Source organism: Spermophilus citellus, assembly GCF_964194105.1.
Source record: "Spermophilus citellus genome assembly, chromosome: 1".
NCBI classification, from domain to species: Eukaryota; Metazoa; Chordata; class Mammalia; order Rodentia; family Sciuridae; genus Spermophilus; species Spermophilus citellus.
Window position 1 is genome coordinate 225,823,486 of NC_138182.1, and position 26,697 is coordinate 225,850,182.

The window sequence follows — 26,697 nt, forward strand, 5'->3', positions numbered from 1 at the left end:
CAGATTCTCCAGACTTCCTGTTATATGGTAATGAGGAAGTCCCCGCAGGTGGCATCCTGGAAGTACTTCCTGGAAGTACTAATTCAGAAATGCTTGGGGTGAGGCCCTGCAGTCTGCATTTTAACAAGTCCTGCAACATATGTTGCTTAATAGTTCTTGGATGCTTAAGGTTGAGAACCACTGTAGGCTCAGGGACTCTAGATTCCTCAATGTTAAATTTATTTGTATATGTTTCTGAATGTGGTCCTATTTACCACGTAGGTATTATGCCAGGCATTGTAGTGATTCCCTGTCTTCATCCTCACGGCAGCTGTGTGAGCATGGATGCTATCATAGTCCTCACCATTGTGCAGAGGATGCAGGCTTAGAGAGTAACATGGTTTTGATCTCAGTCTGACTCAGCCTGGCACACTTGACTTTGACACAGATGTTGCTTTATGGTGTGTTCCTCCACCTTCTCCCCATGATCCATGCCTGCAGCTATAGCCATTTACCATTGTTGCTTCTTCCTTGATTTTTACTCCCAAGTTTCCCCCATGGCTCTTTGCTTAATATTCACCCAGTATGGAGACATTTTTAATGCAAAATTAAACTAAATTCCTATGTTATGGAAATACATAATTAAGTAGAATAATTGCCCTTTATCATATCTCTCTTTGTAATGACTGTCAATACCTTAGAACATGCTCTTCCATTTTGTTCCCCTTGTGTATACAGTCATGTGTTGCTTAAAAACTATGGTATGATTTGAGAAATGCGTTATGTGAACATCATAGAGCTCTGGCTTTATGATGCTGCTAGACAGTGTAATCCTAAAGGATCACCATTGTGTATGTGGTCTGTTGTTAACTGAGACATTATTATGTGGTGCATGACTGTATTTATATTTTATTAAAGATTGAGTGTTCCCTTTCTGAAATGCTTGGGAACAGAGAGGTGTTTCTGATTGCAGATTTTTTTTTTCCAGATTTTGGGATATTTGCATATATAATGAGATATTTTTTGGGTGGGAACCAAGTCTAAATGTGAGATTCACTTATGTTTCATGTACACCACACCTTATACACATAATTCAAAGGTAATTTTATATGATATTTTCCATGCCACAGATGGAAAATTCTACATCTGACCTTATGTAGTCAAATGCATGTGCACTAAAAATGCTAACTTTAGTAGTCTGCTTCATGTTACTACAATGAGATTATCAGAGAGAGGCTATTTATGAATTAAAGACAGGTTTATTTTGGTTCACATTTCTGGAGGTTCCAAAGCATGGCACCTGCATCAGCTCAGTTCTGATGAGGGCTATGGATAGCAGTGGTGGGGAGCATGTGCTAGAGCAAACTGCTCACATCTTGAATTGGAGCAGGAAGAGAGAGGATGGATGGGGTTTCACAAGACCCTTTGGGGCACACCCTCAGTGACATAAGGACCTCCCACAAGGTCCTATCTCCCAAAGGCTCCATCACCTCTCAATAGTGCTACCACTCAGGGACCAAGCCTTTAACACATGGACCTTTGGGGAACTCTCATCCAAATCATAGTTCATAACATTAGCATAAACTCAGGCGTGATTGAAAGGCACTTAGGAACAGCAAAAGTTGTTCCTGGCACCCAGAAATTGCAAGGGTTTTAGGAGTTCTGTGGCAGGAATGGAGTGGGGGAGCACCAAAGTATGTATTTCTCATTATCACAGGTTCCTTTATAATTTCTGAAGTAGATACTAAGACATTTAATGAGGAAACTTATATGGAATTTATTTATAAGCCAGTTTCATTCAAGGACTGCTTGCCTGAGATAGTGACTAGTCAAAGAGTAATTGTACAGCATCCCATCTTTCTGGACTTTATAAGCCTTATCATGGCTTATAAAGTCCATGTCAGATATGATCCTTCCCTACTTTTCTCACCTCAGTCTTTTATTATAACACTTTAGTTGCCTAGTGTTGTCCAATTTCTCTGTGCCTGTTTCTGTAAGATGAGATATCTCATGTGCCTTAGGACAGTACTAGTGCATATGGGTGGCAGCTGTTATTTTTATTCCTCAACCATTTTATCTTATCATAGCCCCCACCACAATTAACTTGTTTTATTATATTATTTACCATATTTGATTGCATCTTTGTGTTTTTTTTTTTTTTTGGTTGGTGTTTTTATGTTTTAGTTTTATTATTTTTTTTCTGGTACTGGGGACTGAATCCAGGGCCTCATGCATTTGAGGCAAGAGTTCTACCACTGAGCTATGTCCCCAGCCCTATGTTTGATTGCATCTTTTACCTTGTTTTGTGATATCTTATTATAATAATTAAACAACATTGCCTTATTTTATTATATGTTCATAGTACTTAAAAATCTAAAATTATTAATTTTTTAAGTATTTTTTTTAGTTGAAGTTGTACATAATACCTTTATTTCATTTGTTTATTTTTATGTGGTGCTGAGGTTCAAACCCAGGGCCTTGCGCATGCTAGGCAAGCACTCTACCACTGAGCTACAAACCCAGCTCCTGTCTGTGATCTTTTAATACATTTGCAAAAGTGGACTATGTCTCTTGTTCAAAATCACATATCTAGAAAATGGCAGAACCAGTTGAGCTTTTTCTGACTTCACAGCCTGGCTTCCTTGTAGTATCAGAGCTTCTTAAGCTTTTCTGGGTGTGTCACCCATGAGCTGGGATGTGTGAACACATTTTCTATCAGTGTGGAGTCATGGCTCAGCAACCTGCCATAAGCTTAAATTTCCTTCAGAGTTTTATATGTTTGGAGTGGTACATGCCTGTAATCCCAGTGGCTCCGGAGACTGAGGCAGGAGGATTGTGAGTTCAAACCAGCCTCAGCAACTTAGTGAGACCCTAAGCAACTCAGTGAAACCCTGTTTCTAAATACAATATGAAAAGAGCTGGGGTGTCTCAGTGGTAAAGTGCCCCTGGGTTCAATCCCAGTACCAAAAAAAGAGGAAAGTTTTATATGTTTAATGGTAAAGTTATTAAAAATTTGCATTCCACTCTAAATAAAATGCTACTTGTAATGTAGAAAAAGGTTTTATGTGATCTAGTGAATAAAACTGGTGCTCAGAGAAGAGACTTGTTTATCTTGTATGGAGCCCTGCTAACTAATAGGAAAAGCATAACCCTACTATATGTTGGATGTTCAGTTGCTTTTCTTGATTTTCAATAGGGATTCAATGAATTACTCTTTAGAATTCTAGGGAACATAAAATAACAACCAACACTAAATATTTAAAAAGTAGAATTTTGTAAAATACATGCTGTTGCTGTCTCAGATTTCAATCGAACCTCTGATCTTAAGGTTCTGTGGCAATGCCAGGCACGTCAATCTTCCCTTGCCCCCCAGATTTTTGTCACTTGTGTACTGTTTTAAAGTTTGCATCCATTGTGTCTTCAAGCAAGATAAGTGTATTTTAGACTTCTTTTGGCTTTAAAAAAAAATGGCTGTAACATTGAGGAACTTCTGAAAACACACACACACAAATCTTAGTACTCTTGGCGGGTCAGTTTTCATTTTTTGCAAATTATCAAAAGGAAAATTTGAAGCTTTATTGTGAGGGAATTCTTTGCCCTTGAGACTTGGGTTAATATTATTATGCTTGGTATTATGATTATCTTGTTAGAACCCTTTCATTGAAGAACCATTAGAACATGTGTTTTAGGCCGGGCACAGATTATAGGCGTGAGCCTGTAAATCCTAGCAGCTCGGAAGCTGAGGCAGGAGAATCACGAGTTCAAAGCCAGCCTCAGCAATGGTGAGGCACTAAGTAAATCAGAGACCCTGTATCTAAATAAAATACAAAATAGGGCTGGGGATGTGGCTCAGTGGTTCAGTGTCCCTGAGTTCAATCCCTGTAAAAAAAAAAAAAAAGAAAGAAAGAAAATGTGTTTTAGGTTGTTAATTTTCTACTAATTATGTAGGGACTGGTGACATTTTAAAAGTCAAGTATGAGTGTGTAAACTTGTTAGAAGTACTCATATTTTATAAATGAATATGTGAACCCTAATAAAGCTTACTTTTTGGCATAAGATTGTTCAGTAATTATTAGTGGTCATAGAAGTTGAAGGTTACATCAGAGTGTCTTGTAGTGAGCTGTAATTGGCCTTTGATTTTGAAGACATATCTTATATTCTCTTTCCAATGAAATTTTTGCCTTTCAGAGTAGAGTGCATGATTGTTGCTAATGATGCCACTGTGAAAGGGGGTTCCTACTACCCAGTGACTGTGAAAAAACACCTGCGGGCACAAGAAATTGCGCTGCAAAACAGGCTCCCCTGCATCTACCTGGGCAAGTCACAAGAGTTGTAAAAACACTACTGTTAGTTGGTAAAAGGCGAGACTGTATATATGACACCATCAATGGGTACTTAAAAATACTGAAGTATTTCTACCATAATTAACAAGAAAATGCATGTTCTTTGCTCAGAACTCTGGGAGAAAAAGTAAATAAGAACTACTACCATGATAATATTACTGAGGAATAGTTCTGCTAACATTTTAGTGCATGCCAGTTTTTTCTCTATATGTTTGGATTTTTTTCATATACATATTGTTTTTCTGTTAATCATAAAGGGTTTAAATAAAAAAAAAAGCAGGTTGGTATTTATGGATAGCTCGAGTGCCAGGTGTTATATTAAATGCTTGAGTATTATATAATGTGAGCAGATATAATTTAAGATAAACTTAATTTCCCACAAAAGTAAAATCATATTTGAAATTAAAATACATTTAAATCAAAGGGGCGAGGTGTGGTGACGCAAGTCTGTAATCCCAGTGATTTGGGAGGTTCAGGCAGGAGGATTGCAAGGTCAAGGCCAGCCTCAGAAACTTAGGGAGGCCCTTAGCAACTTAGTGAATCCCTGAGGGCTATGGATATGGCTCAGTGGTTAAGCACCTCTGGGTTTAACCCCTAGTACAAAAATAGATAAATAAATAAAATAAAATAAATTAAAAGGTATTTCAGTTTAAAACAGGCACTTCCTGAATATTGGTTTAGTTCAATAAAACTCCAGCACAGTTTTGGTTTATGCAGGCCTTTGAACAGGTTCTGATGTATGTATCTTTTTTTTTTGGCGGGGGGGGGGGGGGAAGTTAATTTACCTGATAGAATTGCAATATGAATTGCTTTGCACATATAAAAAGTAGCAAATGATTGGCTGTGGCTCAGTGGTAGTGCACTTGCCTGCCATGTGTGAGGCACTGGGTTCGATTCTCAGCATTTCGTATAAATAAATAAAGGTCTATGAACAACTAAAAAATATTAAAAAGAAAGTAGCAAATGAGACCCAGCTAATTGAATGTGTTGGGCCAGACACCATAGGGGACACAGAGTATTGTGTGATTTCTGGCTTTAGTAAGCTCATAATTAATTGAAGACAGAATGTAATGTGTTAAATCACAATGTAAGACTTAATGGTTGCAGGCAATAATAATGGTATAGGACTAGCTAACTTTTTTTTCTCTGTGTGCACTCAGAGTAAGTGCTGAACCAAACACCTTGCATACATTTTCATGTCATCCTGATAACAACTATAATTAGTAGCTACTATTGTTTTCATTTCATGGGTAAGAAATCAGATGCATAGAATGGCCAGGAAACATGCCTGTAATCACAGAGCTATGAAGCAGCAAGCTCCATTTTGAACTTGGCTGACATTCTTATCTACCACTTCAGTCTGCAATGGAATCAATATCAGAAGGCAATATGTGATAAATTATCACATGAATTCTGTAGATGGTTTCTATATTGGTTTAGAGGAGGGAGAGATACTTTTTTAGCTCAGCTGGTTAAGAGTTTCTGGAGTTTCTGGGTCCTCAAAGGAGAGAATGCTAAACGATTTGTGTAGAATTTTGCACAGCAGTAGGAAAGCCTAATGGGTTTGGGGAGGACTAAATCATTTTGGCTGTGTTGGGAGATTGGTGATAAAGACTCTAGGACAGTTTGGAAAGATAGGGAAAGGGTTTTTTTTGGTGATTAAGAACTGATGCTTAGGTATAATATATACCCCTGTTGAAAAAAAAAAAAAAAAAGAACTGATGCTATCATTCATACAAATCTGCTGTGCATAGATATTTTGCTGATGGAGATGCACTTATTGATCTTATTTTCCTTATTCAGTGGACTCAGGAGGAGCCAACTTACCCCGACAAGCTGATGTGTTTCCAGACCGAGACCACTTTGGCCGCATATTCTACAATCAGGCAATTATGTCGTCTAAAGGTATTACCCAGGTAATTTCTCATTAATGAGGTATGTTGCTTTTTATTCCAAATGTCTTTGCTAATTACACATTCCAGGAAGACTTTAAAAATAAAACAGGAGCTGGGTATAGTAGTGCATGCCTGTAATCTTAGCGACATAGGAGGATTCACAAGTTTGAAGCCAGTCTCAGGAGCTTATACTATGTCAAAATAAAAAAATTAAAAGAACTGGGGTGATAGCTCAGTGGTAAAGTGTCGCTGAATGTTCAACCCCTAGTACCAAATAAATAAATAAATAAATAAATAAATAAAACAATCTAATATAGAATGTAATCCTTTCCTATGGAAAGTACCTTAAAGTTGTCTTCACTTAGAACCTTTAGTTAATTATGGGAATATTCTTATACTATAACAAAGGTTATTTACCTAAGGAAATAGGCATTGGAAAGATAGAACACCCAGTATTTCCTTTTTAAGGACTGTACTCAAAAACTAGTATTAAGAAAACTTTAGGTTATGTGTAGGGGATATGTGCAAGATAAGTTAATGGTAGTAGCATCATTTATTAGAGTACAAGTTGAAGAATAACCTGCATGTCTACTGATAGGCATTAGTGGAAAATTAAAAATTGTTTTTAGCTGTTAAAACCAATGAACTAAAATTGCATCTATCAATGTAAACAAGTCACAAAAATATGGTAAGTAAAAAAAAAAAAGTAAAAATAGATGTATAACCATTTCCTATGGATGAAAAAGTTAAGGACATCAAGTGTTACTGCATATTGTTTGTGTATAAACTGGCATTTAAACATAAACATTTGGACATGATATACTCTTCTTTTATCAGTGCCTGTGTCTGAGGAGGAAGAAGGAGAAAAGAGTCTGGCAAAGAGAATATAGGAGGGCTGGGGTTATGGGACTGGGTTCAATCCTCAGAACCACATACAAATAAAATATTGTGTCCACCTATAACTAAAAAATAAACATTTATTTTAAAAAAGATAATATAGGATTGCAACTATATTTGAAATATTTTATACCTTTGAAAAAAAGACCTGAAGTGAATTTAGGCAAATGTCAAAATTTATTAAGACTGGTGAATTATTATTAGGTGAATGGATATTTATTTCAGACCATGTTATGAACCCCTTCAATATGGTATTGTAATTTATGTTTGACCTTGTATTAATTTCCTAGAACTGGCATAACAGGAGCCACAGAATGAGTGGCTTAAAATGGAAATTTCTCCACACTTAAATCATTTTAACTAAGTGTGGCACTGCATGCCTGCAATCCCAGCTACTTGGGAGGCTGATTCAGGAGGATCTTGACCCTGTTTCAAAATAAGATTTTATAAAGGACTGAAAGGACTGAGAATGTAGCTCAGTAGATAGAGTGCTTGCCTAGTATGTGTGAGGCTCTGGGTTCAATTCCCCATACTGAGAAAAAGATGATATTAAAAAACTATGAACAATGAACATTTTTTTTTTTTTTGGTGGGGGGTGTACCAGGGATTGAACTCAGGGTCACTCAACCACTTAGCCACATCTCCAGCCCTATTTTGTATTTAGAGACAGGGTCTCACTGATTTGCTTAGCACTTTACCATTGCTAAGGCTGGCTTTGAACTTGTAATCCTCCTACCTCAGCTTCCCAAGGCACTGGAAACCATGAACATATTTTTTGAGTAAGTGATAGATAAGAAAATGCAAAGTGTCTAATAGGCTTTTTAAAAATTTGTGATTTGTACTTTTCTTTATTTAGTTTTTTTATGTGGTGCTGGGTATCCAACCCAGTGCCTCATGCATGCTAGGCAAGCACTCTACCACTGAGCCACAACCCCAGCCCAGTCTAATAGGCTTTTGATTGAAGATGAAGAGTATTTTATTGCTTATTTTGTTTTCTAAAAATTTTAACATCAGTATTTCTTTCACCCTTGTTTGTTTATTTTCTTTGGTGCTAAGAATCAAACCCAGGGTCTTGTGCATGCAAGGCAAATACCTTATACCTCCAGCACTTACTGTTTATTTTTTTCTACTTCACTTACTTAAGTAGGAAGTTTAAGTTAATTAATTAAATAGTTAAGTTCATAGATAACAGTTGCCTTTCCATATTCTTCAGAACTTCCTGGAATTAAAAAATGTTCTTAAGAGTGTGTCTCATTAGATTGGATAGAGAGAAAGGATGGGAGAGGAGGGGAGGAGTAGGGAGGATAGGAAGGGCAGCAGAATAGAATAGACAATATGAGCGAAGTATGTACATTCCATGTATGAATTATATATCAAAATGCATTCTACTGTCATGTATGACTAAAAAAAAATTAAAAAATTTTCTAATTGTTACTCTATACTAATTTTCATAGTATCCATTCTGATTCTTTCCTCATTGTGTAAACTCTAAATTTGTTATCTTGTACTGTAGATATTGCCTTGTACTTCACTGAAAGTCAGGCTATGTGTACTTCCTATCCTATTGAAATGACTTCTAGTGATTCTGTTTTCCTTCTTGACTTTTTTTTCTTTTCTTTTATGGTACAGGAGATTGAATCTATGGCCTTGCCCAAGTGCTCTACCACTGAACTACACACTCTTGCTAGGTTGCCCAGGCTGGCCTCAAGCTATTGATCCCCCTGCCTCAGCCTCCAGAGTAGCTAGAATGACCAATGTGCACCACTGTACATGACCTGTCTTCCTTCTTTTATTCTAGAAAGAGTTGTCCTTCCTCTTCTCCAAGACTAAGATTTTAATTTATAATCTTCTTTTAAAATAGCATTCGGGGGCTGGGGATGTGGCTTAAGCGGTGGCGTGCTCGCCTGGCATGTGTGCGGCCCGGGTTCGGTTCTCAGCACCACATACAAACAAAGATGTTGTGTCCACCGAAATCTGAAAAATAAATATTAAAATTCTCTCAAAAAAAATAGCATTCGGAAGGCTGGGTGTAATAGTGGATGCCTATAATTCCAGTGACTTGGGAGGCTGAGGCAGGAGGATTGCAAGTTCGAGACCAACTTCAGCAATATAGCAAGACCCTTCGCAACTTAGTGAGACCCTGTCTCAAAAAATAAAAAAGGGCTGGGGTTATGGCTCTGTGATTAAGTGCCTCTGGTATCAAAAAATAAAAATTAAAAATAGGATTGGGAATTGAACTGAGGGGCTGGACACACATTGTACCACTGAGGTATACTCCCAGCCCTGCCACTTGGAAGTTTCATACCAGCCCCTCCTGTTGGCTTCATTGTTTATCCCCCTTCTCTCTGTTTCTTTAATATGTTCTCATCTGCTTAATCTTTTTCTCACTGCTAGCCATCATGTTGATATACTCTTTCTTTAAAGGAAAAAGAAAGAGCACCAAACGTGAGGGAAAAAGACCTTTTCTAGCTGTTGCTGTTCTTAAAGCTTCTCTCCCTCCCTGGATTACTAGCCTTGTTAAGCAGGGGCCATGGGCCAGTGTTTTCATTCCTGATTACTTGCTCTCTCCTTCAACCTCAGTGTCCTCAGAGGGGCCCACTGAGCTAGAGGCCTCATCCTCACACCACACAGCCTCTTGATACTGTCCTTTGTTCCTTTCCTAAAAATCTCCTCTGACTTCATGCCACTGGGGTTCCCTTATTTTCCCACCTTCTCTACTTAATTCTTCCAACCTCACCTAAGAACCTGTCCTCATCCTCACAATTTAATAAACTCTCAAGTTTTACCTGTCATCTCCATGACCTTCCTCTGATCCTGCCTCCCTCTGCATCTCTAAACCTCAGGGGTTCCGCAGTCTCTGTAGATTTCCCACTAATGCCTTATTGTAAAATGATGTAATATGGTCTCTGTCCCCAGTCCTTGGCACAGAGCTCCTAAAATCCTTATAATTGCCTGGGTGGTAGGAGAACCTTTTGTTCCCTTGTTTGGCCTCTGCCCCCTGCCCTCTCCTAAAGACAGGACTCTTTAGATAAGGGTGCAGGGGAATCTTTCATTCTAACATTTGGTCTTTGATCCTAATTCCTGAAACAGAGCTTCTACATGCTCTGGGATTTCCTGAGTAATAGGAGCATCTTTTGTACTAATGAGATGGACTCTTCGTGGAGTCTGGTCACAAAATGCCCCAATCGTGATCATAAGCTTAGAGATTTCTGAAGAGGAGACAGGGACTGATAGCAGAGTTAAAGATTGATCATACTTGAATGATGAAGCCTCCACAAAAATCCCTGACCCAAGGGGTTTGGTGAGCTTCTGAGTTGGTGAATGTTTCCAAGTTTTGGAGAGTAGTGTGTCCTGACTGCACGGGAATAGAAACTTCTAAGCCTGGGACCTTTCCAAACTTCGATATATATCTTCATCTTGCCATTCATACTTGTTTCTCTAAATGCTGTGAGCCACTCTAGCAAATTAACTGAAACCAAGGAGGGAGTAGTAGGAGCCCCAATTTATGGTCAGTTGGTCAGAAGTATAGTTGACCTCCTGGTATTTGTCATTGGAGTCCCAAGTGGTGGCTCTCTTGTGGTACTAAGCCTTTAACCTATGGAATTTGATCCTCTCTCCAGAGTGTCAGAACTGAATTGAATTAGAAGATACCCAGCTGGTGTCCATGGGAGAATTGATTGCTGGGTGCATGAGGACCGCGCCCCCAATCTAGTGACAGAAGTGTTGAGTGACTGTGTAAGAGAGCAAGGGTTTGTTTTTTCCTATATCTTTTCAGACTTGTGCTCAAACTAAACATTAAACACATTAAGTTCCCCTATTAATTTGTTCTTTCCCTGTGTCCTGCGCCTGTCTGTGGTAGGTACCAACTTCTTGAGTTTTCTCTATGATTGCAACTTGTCATCTTTGACTCTTTCCTCTGCTTTCCTCTCCTACTTATACTTTTTTGGTTCAAATATTTTTCTGATTTTTCTAATCCCCAGCAGTTTCATTTATCTCTTCTATCTAGATAGATCCTGAATAATTTCTCCTACTAATTTCTTGAAATTAGAACAATATCAAATTAATTTTTTAGCCTCATCCATTTTCTTAAGATAGTGCCTACTTGATATTTATTAAAAGATGAATCTGTATAATTGTTAAAGTGGTATCGGACATATTGAATGGTTCTCTTTCTTATATTTAGTGTTTGTTTTGTTGTTAACTTTGACTTACATGGACTGATAAAAAACATTTAAAAATACCTTATTATATAAATCAATTATTTGTAACTCACTAAGGCTTGGATATAGTTTGTCCCCCAGAAGTTCATGTGCAGAAGCTTGTCCCCAGTGTAATGTACTGAGGTGGTAGATCTTTAAGAGGTGGGGCCTACAGGTGGTTAGGTCATGAAAGCACTGCCATTGGAAAGGATTGATGTTGGTATTTGGAGTGGGTTGATTCCTGTGAGAATAATTGGTTGTAAAAGAGTGAACCAGGGAGCTGGTGTTAGTTCATTGGTAGAGCGCTTTCCTAGCATGTGTGAGGCCCTGGGTTTGATCCTCAGCACCACATAAAGATAAAGATAAAGAAAGAAAGAAATTGTATTCATCTATAACTACAATAAACAAATAACACATAAATAAATAAATAAAATTAAAAAAGGGTAAACCAGGATCCTCTTCATCTTGCACATACTTCTGCTATGATGACATCGCTGTCTTGTGGTACATTTAGAAGGTGCTTTTCAGAGGTCAAACAGATGGGACTGCCTCATCTTGGACTTTCAGTCTAAAAACTGTAAGCCAGATAATCATCTTTTCTGTAAAAAGTACCCAGCCTCAGGTATTGTGTTGTAATAACACAAAACAGACTAATACATGACTCCAGTTATGTTGTATATATATTTTGATAGTGATAATGAACTTCAGTAGTCAAATTCCATTTTGTTTCCTCCCTAAGATTGGCTTTTTATTTAATTTTATTAACCTTGCCTATTGTAAATCCATTTATCCATTTATTTCTAAGAAGAAAAAGTAGGCCCAAATCTCCATCATGTCAGCTTAGGAACTGAATTACTCAACAAGACTCCTAAAGTGCAGGAAGTAAAATAAAGAATCAATAAGTGGGATGGTATTAAACTAAAAAGCTACTTCACAGCAAAGGAAACAATCAAGAATGTGAAGAGAGAGCCTATAGAATAGAAGAAAATCTTTACCACCTGCACTTTAGATAGAGCACTAATCTCCAGGATATATAAAGAACTCAAAAAACTTAACACACACAAAAACCCCAAATAACCCAATCAGTAAATGGGCTAAGGAACTGAACAAACACTTCACAGAAGAAGAAATACAAATTGTCAACAAATATAGGAAAAAATGTTCAACATCAGTAGCAATTAGAGAAATGCAAATCAAAACTACACTGAGATTTCATCTCACTCCAGTCAGAATGGCAATTATCAAGAACACAAGTAATAATAAATGTTGACCAGGATGTGGGGGGAAAAGTTCACTCATACATTACCAGTGGGACTGTAGATTGGTGAAATCACTCTAGAAAGCTGTGTGGAGATTCCTCAGAAAACTTGGAACCAAAAAATGGAACCACCATTTGACCCACCTATCACACTCCTTGATTTATACCCCAAGAACTTAAAATAGCATTACTATAGTGATGCAGTCATGTTTCTGTTATTTCCTGTATCTTTGCAGTCTAAAAATGTGGGCAGTTTTCTGCAGACCTTCCAGGTTATCACTTTATTTTTGCTCTCAAGGAGAAAAAACAGTTGCCCTAAGTACTCACATGTGAAGTACTCCCTCTCCTTTCGTGTTTTCTTCTTGCAGGGTGAGTCTTCAGACTCTGTCTGCTCTTGGGATTTAAAGACTGGGATGCTTGTGTTGGTCTCTCATGGAGTCTCACATCTTCCTGAGGCTCCTTTCGGGGGCCTTCTCCACATCATGACCCAGTGCCCTAGTGGTTTTCTGAATGTGCTGCTTTTGTTTTCCCAATGTGGTTTCCATGTTGCTGGCTTTTGAAGCAGAAAATTTATAATCTCCTTCAGGAGTGGGATCTTCATATTTGCTTTCTTGAGACCTCATGTTATAATGAATCTTTATAACTTACTGATAGTCCAGTTTGCTGTAGATTGATCTTGTCTATGGCATAGCTGTTCTGATCCTTGTTTTACTGTAAGCCTTACTACATTACATCAGCAGCAGGTATTTTTGCTTTTGCTAACAAATCGTTTCTTCTGAAATAGGCCTTCTTTGTTTAGCCACATTTGCAGTTTCTCGGGCCTTTCATTTTTTTGTTTTCTTTGTGTTTCTGTGTATTTTCTCTTCTTGGAGATATACTTAAAATTATTCTTATGGGCTCCTCCTTCCCTGTTATCTTACCTCCCTCTCTTCCTTCTTCCTTTCCTCTTGGCTTAGCTCAGTAGTTTTGAAGTTCAGATTTCTTTTTTTTTTTTGGATTGGATATTTAACCCAGAGACACTTTACCACTGAGCTATATCCCCTTTTAGTATGTATGTATGTATGTATCTATCTATCTATCTATCTATCTATCTATCTATCTATCTATCTTATCATTTTGTACCAGGGATGGAACTCAGGAGTGCTTAACCTCTAAGCTATATCCCCAGCCCTTTATAATTTTTATTTTGAGATAGGCTCTTGCTAAGTTGCTTAGGGCCTCACAAAGTTGTTGAGGCTGGGTTTGAATTCATGATCCTCCTACCTCAGTCTCCCAAGCTGCTGGGATTACAGGCATGTGCCACTGTACCCAGCTTAGTTTTTATTTTGAGATAAGGTCTAAGTTGTTGAGGCTAGCCTCCAACTTGTGGTCCCCTGTCTCAGCCTCCCATATCTTCTTTTTTTTTTATTTTGTTTTAGACCTTAGTAATCGTTTTGAGGGACTTAATATGATCTCATTATTTTCCAACCAGGTATAGTGGCACATGCCGGTAATCCCAGGCAGGAGGATTGCAAGTTGGAGGCTATAATGGGCAACTTAAACTCTGTCTCAAAAAAAAGGGGGGGAAGGGTGGCTGGGGATGTGGCTTAGTGATAAAGTGCCTACCTACAATGTCTGAGGCCCTGGGTTCCATCCCTGGGACTACCAAAAACAAGAGAAAAAAATAGCATTTTAACCTATTTTAAAGATGGGTAGAGTTTGAGAGAGAAGAAATCTGATTACATTGAGGCTCTGTAATAAAAAGACTGAGGGAAAAACAGAATGTTCTGGGTTGGATGGACTTTTTGCATTCTGTCTACATTTCAAACCTATCCATTTGGAACAGATAATAAGCTTGAGTCCTGCAGAAGTGGCAGTGTTGGGTTAGGATAGTTGTTAATGTTTTTATTCTGGACAACTGTTGCATTGAGATAGGCATTTTGTGGCTTTTATTTTTCATGGTCTTTCTTTAGGTAGAGGCAGGGAAAAATGTGATTCAGATAGTATTTGCTTTCCACAATTACTTTTAATTGAAAAAGAAGTTAAGACAAGAGATTTAAAAGAAAATATATCATTGCTTTTATTCTTTTTTTCCTTTCTACACATCGAAGATAAGAGATAGGAAAGCAACATTGTTACATTTTTAATAGCTTTTCTGTAAAGCAGTTGAAACCCTCTCCCCCCTGCCAAGTTATATTACATTTATCACAGTATTTCTTGAACTAGAGAGTCATCTACAATTTTGCTGTGGGAGAATAGAGGTCCAGAGTTCACACAGCTTTTCAGAATCAGGTATAAAACCTCTTGACTCCTGTCAAGACCCTTGCCACAGGGCATCCTGCTGATGTGCAGTATTTAATTCATTTTGTGCAATGAGAACCAGTGTCTATTTGTTGAGGCAAGACCTGGAAGGGTAACAAAATTTTGTTTGAAGTTTTCCCAGATGATCGCCTCTGTTTTGTAGCATCTCATTTCCTTCTACTCAGAAATTTTGCTTGTGGAAGTGATCACAAGGTTTGTTCTTATCAATTTTCTCAGCCTCCTTCTGCTTTCTTGCTTATGATTCAAATTTTGGAATCACCTTGGGCCTTTTTGCCCAAGAGATCTTAGGATCTCTTGGTTTGTCCCTGTGGCAGAGCAGGCCTCATTCTCTGGTGACTGGAAAGACTATATCCTCTCAGTTGGATTCTTTGGAGTTTTCCTTTGTCCTGATACACATTGGCACAATGCCTGGGTTGTACCTCCAGTATAGCCAAATATTTACTTCTAAGTGTGGTCAAAGAAGTTTATGGTCATTCGTGTTACATCCTTTTAATTCTTCTTAGTGGAGAGTGCAGCAGCATTTTCTTTCTGGGGTTCCAGATCCTTTATCCAGAGAGCTTTGTCCATTGTGGCCTCTTGGAAGCTCGTTGTTGGACCACAAGTGAATTTGGGCCATGAGAAGTTGTCAGTATGGTCTAGGCCTAGGACCCCTATGCTCTGTGAGCTGGATAAGCTGGAATTCTTCTTGTGCACATCCATTCTGTCCTCTTTTGTGGTGAGTGAATTAAAATTAAATGATAAGAAAAGATTGTGTAACAGTGACTAGTCATTGGCTGGTGACTTCTTTTTAACTGTGTTCTCTACAAGTTTTATTTCTTTTATCAGCATTTGCCCAAACAATATTAAAATTTTGCCTGTTAAATACTTTTAACTAGAATGGCCTCTCTTATTGATGAAAACATTTGATAATTTTGATTCCTGTGTACTTAGTAACTCTAGCTCTTATTTTTAAATATTTTATAGCAGCTCTATTAAGATACCATATAATTCATCCATTTAGCATGTTAAAATTCAGTCATTTTTAGGCTATCATGGAATTGAATTAAGTTTAGAATATTTTTATCTCCTTATTAGCAGTTACTACCCACTTCTGCAGAGTCCCCCAGCCCTAGGCAGCCTCTAATCTACTTTGCTTTGTGAATTTGACTATCTGAACATTTCATATAAATGAAATCAAAGAATAAAGTGATGTGGCTGTTTTTTTTCACTTAAGATTTATCCATGTCTTACTTTTGGTTTTTCTGAACCATGGATGAAACTTTAGTTATGAATTTGGGGGGGCACAAATATCCATTCCGTAGCAGATGGTGTGGTGGCATTTTGACAAAGGAATCCCTCCTTTTCTCCTCCACCCCCGTCCTTGTCTTTGAATACTTGCTGACAGTTGCTATTCTTTCCTCTCCTTTGCTCTCTAGTTGTTTTCATGGAATCTGCTATGCCTGTTTAGTTCTTTAGGTCTTATTTTTGAAAACTGTTCCCTTTTAGATCCTTACATCATTATGACTGTTCTCTAAGTTCCTGGTTTTGTTTTTTTCTTTTGCATGCTAAAGTAGTTTGAACTGAACCTGGTGTTTTAGTACAAAGAACAAAGTGATAAGGTGAAATTGTGTCCTTTACTTTCTGCAGAACCTTAAAAATGAAAAAGCCCATAACATTTCAAACATTCAGAAAGTGCAGAGAGGGCTGGGGCTATAGCTCAGTGGTAGAGTGTTTGCCTAGCATGCATGAGGCATTGGTTTCATTCCTCAGCACCATATAAAAATAAATAAATAAAATAAAGGTATTCTGTCCATCTACAACTACAAAAAAATTTAAAAAAAAGAAAGTACAGAGAATAATAAAACAGAACACTCATGTGTGTACCACCCCAATTTATTGTGTTGACATTTCGTTTTGTTATTTTTGCCTCAGATTTTAACAAGTGTTAACAAATGTATTTTTAAAATGTATTTTAAAAATGTATTTATCCATAATTCACTTACCACTCAAAATGTTGTACTGATGGGCATGTTGATTATTTGTATCTATTTGCTATTTATAAACATGGGTAAAATGAATGTTTCCTTGTGTGCTTGGTATGTAACAGAGATAGCCTTTGAAACAAACTTCTGGGCAATGGACAAGCAAAACAGTAAGTGATAAACTCCTCTGTAATGTGTTGAGAAGTAAATCTTACAGCCACTTTTAATAACATACAGGAAAAGCTTTAGTTAAGGAAATATGCTTTTTGTGTGATGGCCATTTAGGTGGAAAAACACTAAATTTTTTGTCCTACTTTCATTTTTGGTTTAGTAATAATATGGCATACTGTTTTTCAAAACAGATACTTGCATAACTATAAGGCAAACTAATGGAATACTGGAATTAGTAACAAAAATTGTTTTCATAAGATAATTTCAAAACAATCGTTTTTAAAAATATTATATAGACATCCTTTTTAAAAATATTTCTTAGTTATAAATGGATACAATATCTTTATTTATTTTTATGTGGTGCTGAGAATTTAACCCAGTATCTTACGTGTGTGAGGCAAGCACTCTGCCACTAAGCTTCAACCCCAACCGCAAAGAGCTCTTTTCTTTGGTGATATTTCTATTTCTGGGCAGGGATAATTCCAAACCAGTACTTATTATTATTTTGCCGTACTAAAATTCAAGCAAAAATTTTTTACAGCCCTTTTAAAATTTCCATTGAAAAAAACAGATAAGAGGGGCTGGAGTGTGACTCAGCAGTAGGGTACTCGCCTAGCACTTGCAAGGTCCAGCCATGATCCCCAGGTGGGCCCTGGACTTCTGGGATCAGTGATCCTCTTACCTTAGCCTCCCGAGTGGCTGGTAATACAGGCGTGCATCACCATATTTGGCTTTTAAGCAAGATTTTGAAAACAATGGTAACATCAGTTTTATATTTAGAAAATATCATTTTTTGGGATAACACAATATATTAATAACACTCATTTGAAGAATTATTTCAGTATTCCTGTGAGATAAGTGATGGTTATATAGAGAATTTATTTAAACTGGGTGTCACATGGGTTTCTTCTTTTCATTAATTGTTTAGTCCATTCTTCTCTCTGGCCAGGAGATTGTCCATATATTTTGAGAAGTATGATATAAGCCCTTTAAAATGTTCTATTCATTGATTGGTGATACTAGGGATTGAACCAAGGGCTCTTTACCACTGAGCTATATGTATCCCTTCTTATTTTTTATTTTGAGATAGGGTCTTGATAAGTTGCTCAGGCTAGCCTGACCTTCAAGATGTTTTGATAAAACGTCTGGATACTATTTCAAACATTGAGAGGATTCAGTTTTTCAAACAAAGTTCAGGGATCAGCTAGTAATATCCCCTGGTTTGTGAGACTGTAGGTCAAACACCACATAATTCAGTGCTTGCGCTGCATCTCACGATGGTTTTATGCTTCCATTCCAGATAGCAGTGGTCATGGGTTCCTGTACAGCAGGAGGAGCTTATGTGCCTGCAATGGCAGATGAAAACATCATTGTACGCAAGCAGGGTACAATTTTCTTGGCAGGACCCCCTTTGGTAAGAATATGAACTCGACTGAAGTATATATGACATAAAATATACCACTTAACCGTGTTTTTTGGGTTTTTTTTTTGGTACTGGAGACTGAACCCAAAGGATCTTTACCATTGAGCCACATCCCTGGCCCTTTTTTAAATGTTTAATTATTGAGACAGGGTCCCATTAAGTTACTGAGCACAACTTTGAACTTGTTTTTTTTTTTTTTTTTTTTTTAGAGAGAGTGAGAGAGGAGAGAGAGAAAGAGAGAGAGAGGAGAGAGAATTTTTAATATTTATTTTCTAGTTCTCGGCGGACACAACATCTTTGTTGGTATGTGGTGCTGAGGATCGAACCCAGGCCGCACGCATGCCAGGCAAGTGCGCTACCGCTTGAGCCACATCCCCAGCCCACAACTTTGAACTTGTGATCCTTCTGCTTCAGCCTCCTGAGTTGCTGGGATTGTAGGCATGTGTCACTGCCTCTGACTTAAATATATTTTGATGGTTTAAAAAATATTATGGTAATATATATATTTCATAAAATTTATCATCTTAAGTGTACAATTCTGTGGCATTAAGTATATTCATATTATTGTGCAGCCATCAGCCTACCCATCTCTAGAACTTTTTTGTCTTCCCCACTGAAAGCCATCAGACACTAACTCCTATTCTTCCCAGCTCTATCTCCTTGGCAACCACCACTTTCCTATCTGTCTCTGGTTGTAGCTACTCTAGGTACCTTACATGTAAGTAGAATCATACAGTATTTGTCCTTTTATGAAAGGTTCACTTTGCATAATGTCCTTTTATGAATAGTTCACTTTGTATAATATCTCTGTTGTAGCAAATGTCAGTATTATATTTCTTTTAAAGGCTGAAAAACATTTCATTGTATGTGTATACCATATTTTGTTTATCCATCACCTGTTGACATTTGGGATACAATTTTGGACTATTATGACTAATACTACTATGAATATGGGTGTACACATATCTGAGTTCTTGCCTTCATTTCTTTTGTGTATATATAGCTGGAAGTGGATTGCTGGGTTATATGGTATTCTGTATTCACTCTTTTTAAGAATCACTTCATTCTTTTTTTTTTTTTTTTTTGGTAACTTTATTTATTTATTTATATGGTGGTGAGGATTGAACCCAGTGCCTCACAGGTGCTAGGCAAATGCTCTACCACTGAGCCACAACCTCAGCTCCACTTCTTTTTTTTTTTGACTGAATGACATTCCAGTGTATGGTTATGCTGCACTTTGTTTATTCATTTATCAGTTGATGGACATTTAGGTTGTCTCTTTTTTTGTTTTTTTGGACATTATGAATAAGGGTGCTGGGAACATTCATGTACACATTTTTTATTGGACATGTTTTCATTTTCTTGGCATATACATAGCAGAATTGCTGGGTCATTTGATAATCATGTTTGACATTTTGAGGAACTGCCAACCTATCCGAAACATGTTTTACCTTCCCACCAGCAGTGCATGAGGGTTCTGATTTCTCCATATCCTCACCAACATTTGTATTTGTGTGTCGGGTCTGATTGTAGCCATCCTGGAGGGAGTAAAGTCGTACCTCATTTTGGTTTTGATTAGCGTTTGCCTAATGGCTCATGATATTGAGTATCTTTTCATGTACTTATTGTCCATTTGTATATATTTGGAGACATGTCTATTCAGATCTTTTGCTCATTTTATAATTGGGCTATTTGTCTTTATTGGGCTGTAAAAATTCCTACATTCTCTTGATACAATTCCCTTATCAGATATATGATTTGCAAATAGTTTTTCTCATTCTGTGGGCCTTTTGCTGTCTTGATGATATCCTTCTTTGAAACACAAAATTTTTTAATTTTGATGAAGTTCAACTTATGTTTTTTTCCTTTTGTCACTTATATTTTTGGTTTCATATCCAAAAAAGCTTTGCCTAACCCAAGGTCATGAAGATTTATTCTTTTGTTTTCTTTTGAGAGTTTTATAATTTTAGTTCGTACATTAAGGTCCTGATCCCTTTAGGGATAGTGTGAGGTAAGGCTTAAGGAAGGGGTCCGGCAGTGCTTTACAAGTGGATATGCAGTTGTCCCAGCATCATTTGTAGATAGGACTGTCCTCTTCTCTGCATTGAGTGATCATGGCTGAAGAAATGAACTGATTCTTTCTTCTAGCTCATCTTTACTATTTTTCAATTCAGTAACAAATTGAGAATTGTTAAGTTAAGCAAAGTGCTCACATACAGTATATTAACTTTTGTATAAAATGGGGGAAATATACATTATATGCTTGTACAAGCATTAAAATTCTATAAAAGATACAATAAGTATAGAGTAGAGGAAACAGGATGGGAGAATGGCCTTTGACTTTTGAATTTATGACCTATTAAAAAGGTTTTTCAAAGATTAAAAAAAAAATAAGGACAAGTTAGAATACCCGTGAGAGGTCTTAATTTTTAATGCTAGCAACCTTTATGAACTACTGGTGGAGCCAGCTATATAATTTGTAGACACTGGTACAAAATGAAAAATATGGGACTGCTTTTTCAAAAGTAGGAAAAAATATCATTAAGTACCTAAAGTATAAACCATTTCCCTTTCTTCTGTGGTCCTAAATTATAGTCATGGTTTTTTCTTTAAATTTATTTTTTTCCTTCTTGGTACCAGGGATTAAACCCATGGGCTCTCAATCACTGGGTCACATCCCCCTTTTTATTTTTTATTTTGAGACAAGGTCTTGCTAAATTGCTCAGGGCCTTGCTAAGTTGCTGAGGCTGGCTTTGAACTTGCAATCCTCCTGTCTCAGCCTCCTGAGCTGCTGGGTTTATAGGCATGCACCACTGTGCCCAGCCTCAATGTACTTTCTAATGTTATGCTCCCTCTGGCATAAGAACTTCCCTTCCCAGGCATCTCTGCTTCCAGTGGGCCATCCCATCCCACAGAAGACACTATTCTCAACAGATGTGCAGCCTCCATGCCCAGGATGTGCTTGTTGCCTAGATCAAGAGAGGATAGGAGGTTAGCTTCCACCTCCCACCCTGTTCCCTGCTGTAGACCACACCTCCATAATGCAGCTCAGGACAGTGACTGTCTTGTGGTGCTTCATCTTGAGACACGGATTCTCCCTGCACCTTCTCTGCACCCACTTGAGGCACATGCCGCAACAATTGTTAGGTGGGCATGGGGAAGAGGAGGTGGGCCCAGGTACAGGTCAGGAGGAAGCACAGAGCTAAACTCATCCCAGGAAGGTGGCAAAGGCAGATCAGGAAAGAACTGAGACTCCAAGCCCCAACATATGTGTCCTGTTGTCCTCTCAGATGTCACTTACAAAACACATATTCAAAGATTAAGAATTTTAAAGATTGCTGGGTGGTGGCATGTACCTATTATCCCAGCACTTGGGAGGCTGAATCAGGAGGCTCTCTTGAGCCCAAAATTCTAGACCAGACTGAGCAAGTTAGCAAGATTCTGTTTTAAAACAAATCAGAACAAGAATTTCCAAGATTAAGAATGCAGAGATTAAGAATTTCAAGAGGGTGACCACAGAGCATTAAACCCCAATCACGGGACTCTGCTGAGAGTGAAGCCCTATTCAGCCTTACTGGCCATCCACCCAGGATGACTGGATTTTGTCTCTGATGCTTTTTCTCACCTTTGCTTGGGCTGACTGCACATCAGTGACTTGGTGGTGCATTCTTTGCTTTGTCATATTTCAGTCACATAGTGATCCTAGACTTGAATGATTAGTACACCTTCTAACAAAATACCCCACAATATAAGAAAAATCCAGTGCTATGCAATAGGTAAAAAGAGGAATGTTGTCACGCAAGTTATAAAACTATATTATACACACAATGGAGTATTATTCAGGCATATATAAAAAAGTGAAGTTTTGACATATTACAACATAGCTGGTCCTTGTAAACATCATGCCAGACAAAAAAGGGCACATATTAAATGATGCTACTTGTGTGAAATATTTAGAATAGTCAAAGAATCATCTTTGGTTTTGGAATACGAATACAAATTTATTAAAAAGAGTGTGTTAAGGAGTTCATGCTTGCTGGGCATGGTGGCACATGCCTGTAATCCCATTGGCTCAGGAGGCTGAGGCAGGAGGATTATGAGTTCAAAGCCAGCCTCAGCGAAAGCCAGGCACTAAGCAACTCAGTGAGACCGTGTCTCTAAATAAAATACAGAATAAGGCTGGGGATGTGGCTTAATGTCCCTGAGTTCAATTCCTGGCGCACACACACAAAAAAAGTTTATGCTTTTGGGGGCTGGGGTTTTAACTCAGTGGTAGAGTGCTTGCCTAGCATGTGTGAGGCATCACATACAAAAATAAGCAAATAAAATAAAGGCATGCAGAGCTGGGAATGTGGCTCAGCGGTAGAGCGCTTGCCTAGCTCGGGCAGAACCCGGGTTTAATTCTCAGCACCACATAAAAAATAAAGGCATTGTGTTGTGTCCATCTACAAAAAAGATATTCTCTCTCTCTCTCTCTCTCTCTCTCTCTCTCTCTCTCTCTCTCTCAAAAAAAAAAAAAAAAGCATGCTGTCCATCTACAACTAGAAAAAAGTTTCTTTAAAAAAGTTCATGCTTTGATGTAGTGTATTTCGATGTTCATAGCAACACAATTCACAATAGCTAGAATGTGGAACCAACTTAGATGTCCTTCAATAGATGAATGGATTAAAAAAATGTGGCATTTATACACAATGGAGTATTACTCAGCACTAAAAAATGACAAAATCATGGAATTTGCAGGGAAATGGATGGCATTAGAGCAGATTATGCTAAGTGAAGCTAGCCAATCCCTAAAAAACAAATGCCAAATGTCTTCTTTGATATAAGGAGAGCAACTAAAAACAGAGCAGGGAGGAAGAGCATGAGAAAAAGATTAACATTAAACAGGGATGAGAGGTGGGAGGGAAAGGGAGAGAGAAGGGAAATTGCATGGAAATGGAAGGTGACCCTCATTGTTATACAAAATTACATATAAGAGGATGTGAGGGGAAAGGGGAAAAAATATCAAGGGAGAGAAATGAATTACAGTAGAAGGGGTAGAGATAGAAGAGGGGAGGGGAGGGGAGGGGAGGGAGGATAGTAGAGGATAGGAAAGGTAGCAGAATACAACAGTCACTAGTATGGCAATATGTAAAAACGTGGATATGTAACCGATGTGATTCTGCAATCTGTATTTGGGGTAAAAATGGGAGTTCATAACCCACTTGAATCAATTGTATGAAATATGATATGTCAAGAGCTTTGTAATGTTTTGACCAATAAAAAAAAAATAAACCTCAAAGAGATGTTATCTGAGATGAAAAAAAAAAAGGTTCATGCTTTGATGTAGTGTATTTCTCAAGTGATAATATTAATTTTTTATAAAATTATAAAAAATTATTTTTTATAAAATTATGGAAGATAAGGTAAGCTGAATGATTGCCATTTTAAAAGTAATTAAAGTCTCAAGGTTTTATTCAAAATGCTGGCAATTATTATTCCTTAACACTCTCATGCTGATGTAATAGCTGTCATGGATTAACAGAAGAAGAAAATGCAAAGTTTATCTCTGTAGAGTTGTTCTATATCGTTTACTTTCTATTAGTAGTTCTTACTTTTCATTAGAAAATGAGTAAAGAAATTTGAAAACGTCTACTGGAAATATAGGCAGCATCTTAATAACTGGAGTAAAGTGTCTGTTCTTTGAATTCAGATTTTTGTGTCAGAAAGAAACAGCTCAAACAGCCAGAGAAGCCTCAAGTCCTCTAAAACTGAACCTCCCTCGGTGGTCTGCCTGCCTTTGGAAGTCCATGGTTAGGGGAGGGAAAAAAAAAAAAGCAGGCACCCCATCCAGAATTGAGAGTTCTCAATTCTGACCCCTGCAGACTATGGAAAAAAGGCTCTGCAGTTTCCCGGCATGACATTCAGGTGCTGTTACTTTGAGTAGCTGAGAGTGATTGGAATAAGGGGATAGTAATAAGCTTTAGAAGGAGCTTTTTGTTCTCCTGTCTTGTTTCTTTTCTGAACTTGTTATTTAGTAGAACAAGCTGTTTTAATTTTCTCCAACTTTTATCATCTTTGCACTTACCACAGTATCAAACATGTTGTGGGTGTTCAATGAATATTAACTGATGACAAATCCTTGGTTTTTTTTCAGTTGATATTAGTCAGATATTTAAAAATAAATATAGTATATCTGTTGTTTATTCCTTTTTACAACTTTAAATATCCAGACACCTCTTTAGTTATTGTCTGGACTGAATGCTATTGTACACTGAAATTTTTGGAAAGAAGAGAACCAATAATTGGTTCCTGGGGGTGGAATAATTGGAGTTGGAAATTTTAATTATTTCTCCCTGTGGAAAGATATTTAAGACAGAACTTTTGATGTGGTGAATGATGGATAAGTCATTTCTATGCTGTATTTTAGATTAACGTTCATTATTCTAACAAAAACCTTTCCTATGTGAAAAAGATGAAACAAATTAATCAACCCAAAGACGTAGGAATCAATATATAATTCCTGAGGGATCAGCTTGGCATGTAGCATTAAACGATTTTTTTCTTTTTTTCCTGTTGCAATTTCTTAGGCTTAATTGAGCCATTCTTGATTTATTACTTGAGGTTTCTTTCTTTTTGGTCACATCTACTAGAGCTTAGATTTAGGTACTTTTGGAGACTTTTTCTCCCTGCCTTAAATGTAGAATACAGAATTGGTGATAATAACTGGAATTTTACAGCCTAGTAATCAAGTATTTGAAGACAAAAAAATCATGGTCCTGCCCCAAGGAACACTCAGTGATGACAGATTTGTGCAAATTTTTGAAACCCAGTCTGGCAAGAGTCTGAGGTTTAATTCTGTGGACCACAGAGAGACAGGCATTACTCTGTCATTCACCTTGTGGAGGCCTGCGTGGGTCAGGGAAGAGGTATGGAGCAAGCAACTGGAGATGGGTCTCACAGGCTAAGGAAATTAGGTGAGAGGAGAAGGGATCCCAGGCAGTGGGAGGAGCGTGCACAGACTCAGAGGCTTTCCAGTGGGTTGAGGCAGCGAGCATCATGGAGGGGAAGGTATGAGCCTTCCATCAGAATCCCCTGGGCCCAAGTCAGACTCCATTGCTCTTACAGGGCTGTGGGAATGTTCTTGATGAGGTTGGGTTCAGAGTTTTCATCTGGAAATTAGAGATAACCTCTTGGTTTGCTAGTAAATGAAATGAGAACACTTAGTTCTTCATCTCTGTGGAAGAGTGTAAATGTGGTCAGGTTAGGAGATGAATTCATTAGGAAAGCATTTTGTATCTCCAGTGGATCAGTCATTGTTGATTTTTATCCTTGTAGGTTAAAGCGGCTACTGGTGAAGAGGTGTCTGCTGAAGATCTTGGAGGTGCTGATCTTCATTGCAGGTGAAACAGGAATGGTTCTTTCTTTTTAGGATTGATTGTCATTTTGTTTATTTAACAGAGGTTTTACATTATTATTGTTATTATTAATTAATTTATTATTATTATTATTTACCAGTGTTAAGCTTGCCAGACCAAACTAATTTAATTGTTCCCAGTCAACTGTTCTGGGATCAATTCTTTGGATTACAGTTGCATTTTGGAATGCAATTCTACATGCATTGCATTGGATGCAAGTTGAGCATCAGCTTTTTCATTATAGCTGAGAAGGGTTGTAGAGACAGGTTTCTTGTGTATTTTAACAAACACCCTTAGAGCGCCCTTATTTTACAGGTGGGATTGAGGGGCTTGGTGATACAGGACAGGAAAGTGGGATGATAAAGATAAGTGTAAGAGGACCATATCAGAGGCTAGGACAGCAGGATCAAGTACTCCTTTAGGATCTGAGAAGTAAGAGATACTTGGAGACATCCACATAGAGATTGCTGGGCAGGCAGTTGGCTGTAAGAGTCTGGAGGTGAGATCAGGACTGGAGATTTTTATTTGGGGATCATCTGCACAGAGGTGGAATTTAAAACCTTTGGATTAGGCGAGCTCACCTCATCATGAATGCAAACAGAGAAGAAGGCCCAGCACCATGTCCTCAATGGCAAGCAGATCTGATCACCAAGTTGACTGGCCTGGCAGGTGTAGTAAGCTTCCCTTTGCTCTGCCATATCATAGACCCAGGAGGCTGTGGGAAGAGGCCAGGTGAGAAGAGGGCAATGGGTGGTAAGATTCCACTTTCCTTTCAGAAACCTGCTGTGCCTTTGAATAGCTGGTTAAAGGACCTTTGTTTTAGTTTTTTATTCATTCCTTTCACATGGAGCATTTATTGTGGATAGATTGATT

General features: G+C 37.8%; 1 protein-coding gene across 1 annotated transcript in view; it reads left to right on the plus strand.

Moving 5' to 3' along the window:
• The window catches only part of MCCC2 (methylcrotonyl-CoA carboxylase subunit 2), an 81,676-nt gene that overhangs the window by 21,659 nt on the left and 33,320 nt on the right, over positions 1-26,697 (plus strand). The window contains exons 5-8 of the mRNA XM_081310185.1: positions 4,168-4,295; positions 6,126-6,238; positions 18,305-18,418; positions 25,745-25,809. Coding sequence (XP_081166311.1) covers positions 4,168-4,295; positions 6,126-6,238; positions 18,305-18,418; positions 25,745-25,809 — 420 coding nt within the window. The remainder of the gene's footprint in view (positions 1-4,167; positions 4,296-6,125; positions 6,239-18,304; positions 18,419-25,744; positions 25,810-26,697) is intronic.